Genomic DNA, 4,851 nt, shown 5'->3' on the forward strand with positions numbered 1-4,851 from the left:
CTTTTTTATTTGTTAAACGGAGTTCCCTCCTTCCCCCACCCCTTCCTCCTTCTGGGCTGGCCTGTCACGCCTTCTCAACAGGCTAAAATCATTCAGAGCAGCTCGCGGAGAGAAACACGACATTTATGGTAACCGTCAGTCTTCAGAGAAAGAAAGCAGTTCATTAATTTACTTCACTCTTACTTCAAAGTATGATAATGTACGTTACCCCCTTAATCAATAGATATGATGTATGCTCAATATCCCCGCAACATTGAAACAAGTCAAAAACCCAAACACCCAAGCCGACTTTACTACCCGAAATGTACACCAATGATACAACCTCACCCAAAGACAGCTGCATTTTTTTCTGAGTTTTAGGAAGCTCTGATGCATTTGATTAAAACAAAAACAAACAAAAAAACAAAAAACAAAACAAAAAAACCCCAAACATAGTAGGCCAGTCAAAACAACGCAGCTCTCCATTGCTCACAGTATTAATAACTTCCACCTTTAAACTATCAACATTTGGACGTCAGAGGAGAAGAGATTAAACTGCGTATTTTCAATACACAAAGAGGAATAGCAAATTAAATATTGTTTACACTGTTGTATAGCTGCCGTGTTCCTAAAACTCTGATGACACTTTCTGAGAATATATACCACAAATTATCTCCGTGTACCTATAACCTAGGGCACTGGCACTGTCCCCACGTGCCTGATATATGGCTTAGTCTGGGTTGCCAAAAACATTCGCACAAAGCAACAGCAATGTAAAAGGAATCCGGATAGAAATCTACCTAACTGTGGGGAGACAATCATTGAACTTAAATATTTTCCTGTTTCCCTTGAAAAGATAAATAGTCTGAAAGCAAAACGAAGTGAACTGCAATCAGAACTAGCTAGCTATAAGGGAACAAACACCCCCATCAGGAAAGTGGGACCTTTGGATCCACACCAAATACCCAACAAACCAAAAAAGTCCACCAGAAGGCACAATCCATAACTTCTAGCCACAAAAACCCGACTACGTATACATTGCTAAAGGTGGAAAGGCAGGAGAGTAACAAGAGCTACAAAAGAATGAAACTATTGACACTCACTAAACTGAAAATGCTGCAGGGAGTTTTTAGAATCAAGAAAAGGACTGGGAAGGGGGGAGCAGAAATGCACTTGGGTATTTGCATTGAGTATTTGTGGGCACTCTGTATTTGTGCACCCTCCCTTAAATTTGCAATCTCTCTCTCTGTCTTTCTTTTTGGAGAGCCGCTGTTGCTGCCGCGCGGCTGCTGAATGCGTTTGGTGGTGCTGATGACCTCACGCAGTAACGTATCTGAGAGGCCCGGCGAGGCTGTAGATTGGCTGGCTGGGACTCAGCGGCACTTCAAAGCCTGAGAGGGAGCTACAATTGTGGTGGAATGGGCGGAACTGATCATTGTATTGCACACCTCTAAAAAAAACACTGCCTCTGATTTATCAATATAAAAAAGATCCTCTGAGAGGAGGGCACTTTTGTGTGATGGCAACTTCACTTCTAGGGGTGAGTCTAAGGATTTTTTCTCTTGCTGGTTTAATTAGTTTCTTTTTATTGTCGCTTGGAGGGGGTTAAAATAGCCCCTGTCTTGACCAGGCTATCAGTCTCCTCTATTGAGTTTTTTTTTTTTCTTAAGTACAAGTGAGTTTAGGAGAAAAGAAAGAGAGGGGGGGAAAGGGGCCAGAGTCACTTTTCAGTGTGCAGGAAAAGGTTTTAAGGGCATTTGTAGAAGCAACCTACAGCGCCCGGGCTGTGCTGTTCCTGTATCCCCGGTGAAGTGTCCTCTCTTCTTTACATGTGACTGCTGGAGGAAAAAAGCAGCACTTTCTCCGTCCGTGTGCAATTGCTAATTTGCAACAGATTGTGGTTTTCTTTTTCCCTTTAACATTTTTCAGCCCGTCGCGTCCAGCAGGTACGTTGAACTTGTATGTTTGTTTATTGGTACGTAGATAAGACTGTCTAGCCACTTTTTGGAACCTGGTCTTTTTTGGCCTGAGAGAAGCGAACCTGTTAGTTCCTGGGGAAAGGAGGACAAGCTGCAACGTAGCTGCCTCCGGGTTGAGGGGGTTTAGTTTTAGCATCGCGGAAATAAATAATTTTTTTCACCCCCTCTAGGTTTATCAGCGTTAAAATACCCCAGCTAGCCAGAGGCTACATAAACCCCAACTCTCGTTAGCCAGCCCATTTCAGAGGAAGCCTGGAAAAACTTTATCTCCTTTCTCGGGGGTGGTGGCGATGGAGCGAGCCTGGGTCAGCGGATTGGGGAGAGGGGCAGGGACGCGATGGGAGGCTGGCGGAGGGGAAGGTTGTTTCGAGGGCAGGCTCTGAAGCTGATGCCCTTCTTGTCCCTCTCTCCGCAGGAAGAACCGAGGTTAGGCTCGACTCCTTTGGCCATGCTCGCCGCCACTTGCAATAAGATCGGCAGCCCCAGCCCGTCTCCCTCGTCCCTCTCGGACAGCGCGTCCTCCTTCGGCAAAGGCTTCCACCCCTGGAAACGCTCCTCCTCCTCCTCGGGCAGCTGCAACGTGGTGGGCTCCAGCCTGTCGGGCTTCGGGGTGGCGGGCGCTTCTCGGAACGGCTCCTCGGCGGCTGCGGCGGCAGCCGCTGCTGCGGCCGCGGCGGCCGCCCTGGTCTCGGACTCCTTCAGCTGCGGCGGCTCGCCGGGCTCCAGCGCCTTCTCGCTGACCTCCAGCAGCGCGGCCGCCGCCAGCTCGCCCTTCGCCAATGACTACTCCGTCTTCCAGGCGCCCGTGAGCTCCGGGGGCGGCGGCAGCGGAGGCGGCGGGGGCTCGTCCCAGGAAGCGGCCGCGCACCAGCCCGTCTTCCTCTCCAAGGTGCACACGTCGGTGGATGGGCTGCAGGGCATCTACCCGCGCGTGGGCATGGCGCACCCCTACGAGTCCTGGTTCAAGCCCTCGCACCCGGGGCTGGGCGCCGGCGAGGTGGGCTCGGCCGGCGCCTCCAGCTGGTGGGACGTGGGCGCCGGCTGGATCGACGTGCAGAACCCCAGCGGGGCAGCGGCGCTGCAGGGCTCCCTGCACCCGGCCGCCGGGGGGCTCCAGACCTCGCTGCATTCGCCGCTGGGCGGCTACAACTCGGATTACTCGGGCCTGGGCCACTCGGCCTTCAGCAGCGGCGCCTCCTCGCACCTGCTCAGCCCCGCCGGGCAACACCTCATGGACGGATTTAAGCCCGTGCTGCCCGGCTCCTACCCGGACTCGGCCCCCTCGCCGCTGGCCGGCGCCGGGGGCTCCATGCTGAGCGGGGGCCCCGCCGCGCCGCTGGGGGGCTCGCCCCGCTCCTCAGCTCGCCGCTACTCCGGCCGGGCCACCTGCGACTGCCCCAACTGCCAGGAGGCGGAGCGGCTGGGGCCGGCCGGGGCCAGCCTGCGGCGCAAGGGGCTGCACAGCTGCCACATCCCGGGCTGCGGCAAGGTCTACGGCAAGACGTCGCACCTGAAGGCGCATCTGCGCTGGCACACGGGCGAGCGGCCCTTCGTCTGCAACTGGCTCTTCTGCGGCAAGCGCTTCACCCGCTCGGACGAGCTACAGCGGCACCTGCGGACCCACACGGGCGAGAAGCGCTTCGCCTGCCCCGTCTGCAACAAGCGCTTCATGCGCAGCGACCACCTCAGCAAGCACGTGAAGACCCACAGCGGCGGCGGAGGGGGTGGTGGCGGGGGCGGCTCCGGCAGCGGGGGCAAGAAGGGCAGCGACACCGACAGCGAGCACAGCGCGGCGGGCAGCCCGCCCTGCCACTCCCCGGAGCTGCTGCAGCCGCCGGAGCCCGGCCACAGGAACGGCCTGGAGTGAAGGCTGCGGCGGGGGGCGGGGAGACGCTGGGGCTGGGCACCCTCCCCCGCTCCCCCGCGGGAGTAACTGTGTAAAGGGGCCATGGACATGTAAGTAACGTGCACTGTTTTCACGGACACTCTCCCCAGGGCCTCCCTTCCCCGCAGCTTCCGCTCTTGTCTCAGTGCTAGCCCCCTCCAAGCGCGTCTCGCTCGCTCGCTCCCGCGTGGGTTAAGGGGAACGTGGGGCCAGACAAGAAAAGCTCTAGGGGAAAAGCGGCCCAGGAGGAGGCAGATCGGAACAAAATAGCGCGAGCGAGTCCGAGATGGGGGCCAGCGTAGTGTGTCTCACTGAGAAAGTTGGGGGCAGCGCCCAGTGCTGCCACTTGAAGCATTTGGGTGAAAATGGGATTGGAGACTTTTCTCTCCCCCCCCCCCAAAAAAAAATAAAATTAAAAAAAATCCTTCCGTGTTTGTTTAAAAATCACATGCTGGAAGCAGTTAAATGCCTAACGTAATCGCCATTTCACAGGTCAAGAGCTTTTTACACTTATAAATAATAATTAAAAACAAAACAAAACACTCCAACCATCAAAGATACGCCTGGGAGCAATTCAAAGTTGCCGAAGAAGTGGCACATATCGCGGGCTTGTTTTCTGGCTATGGAGGGAATGATTTTGGAGTGTTATAACAACTTCAAAGTTTTTTATAAACACATTTTGCAATTGTTTCTGAAACACAGCGCTAATATTGAATTTAAAACGACCCCGATCTAATAGTTTTTTTTAAAGCACTGCTTTCCAGTGAGACCAGCGTGACTGTATTTGTCCTTTTGAAAAATAGGTTTCCACCCCACTTTCCAAACTTAATCTCGTTTGCTAGTCCACCCGTCCATTTGTATAGTTCCCGTTATTGTACATTCACACGGTACGCCGAAAATAATTAGGATTAAATTTATTTTTTGGTAATTAAATTCAGATCCAATGAAGAAGCATCGTTGGTTTCAAGCGAAGCTGTAGATCGAATGCCAAAAAGAGGATGGTGGGGA

At 53.6% G+C, this 4,851-nt stretch overlaps 1 protein-coding gene across 1 annotated transcript; it reads left to right on the forward strand.

The window, feature by feature from the left end:
* The first annotated feature begins 1,498 nt into the window (after positions 1-1,498).
* On the forward strand, positions 1,499-3,825 carry SP8 (Sp8 transcription factor). Its single transcript, XM_065399624.1, has 2 exons — positions 1,499-1,519; positions 2,374-3,825. The coding sequence occupies exons 1-2, from the start codon at positions 1,499-1,501 to the stop codon at positions 3,823-3,825; spliced, it is 1,473 nt and encodes a 490-aa protein (XP_065255696.1).
* Positions 3,826-4,851: the final 1,026 nt, after the last annotated feature.

This window comes from Emys orbicularis, chromosome 2 (assembly GCF_028017835.1).
Source record: "Emys orbicularis isolate rEmyOrb1 chromosome 2, rEmyOrb1.hap1, whole genome shotgun sequence".
NCBI classification, from domain to species: domain Eukaryota; kingdom Metazoa; phylum Chordata; order Testudines; family Emydidae; genus Emys; species Emys orbicularis.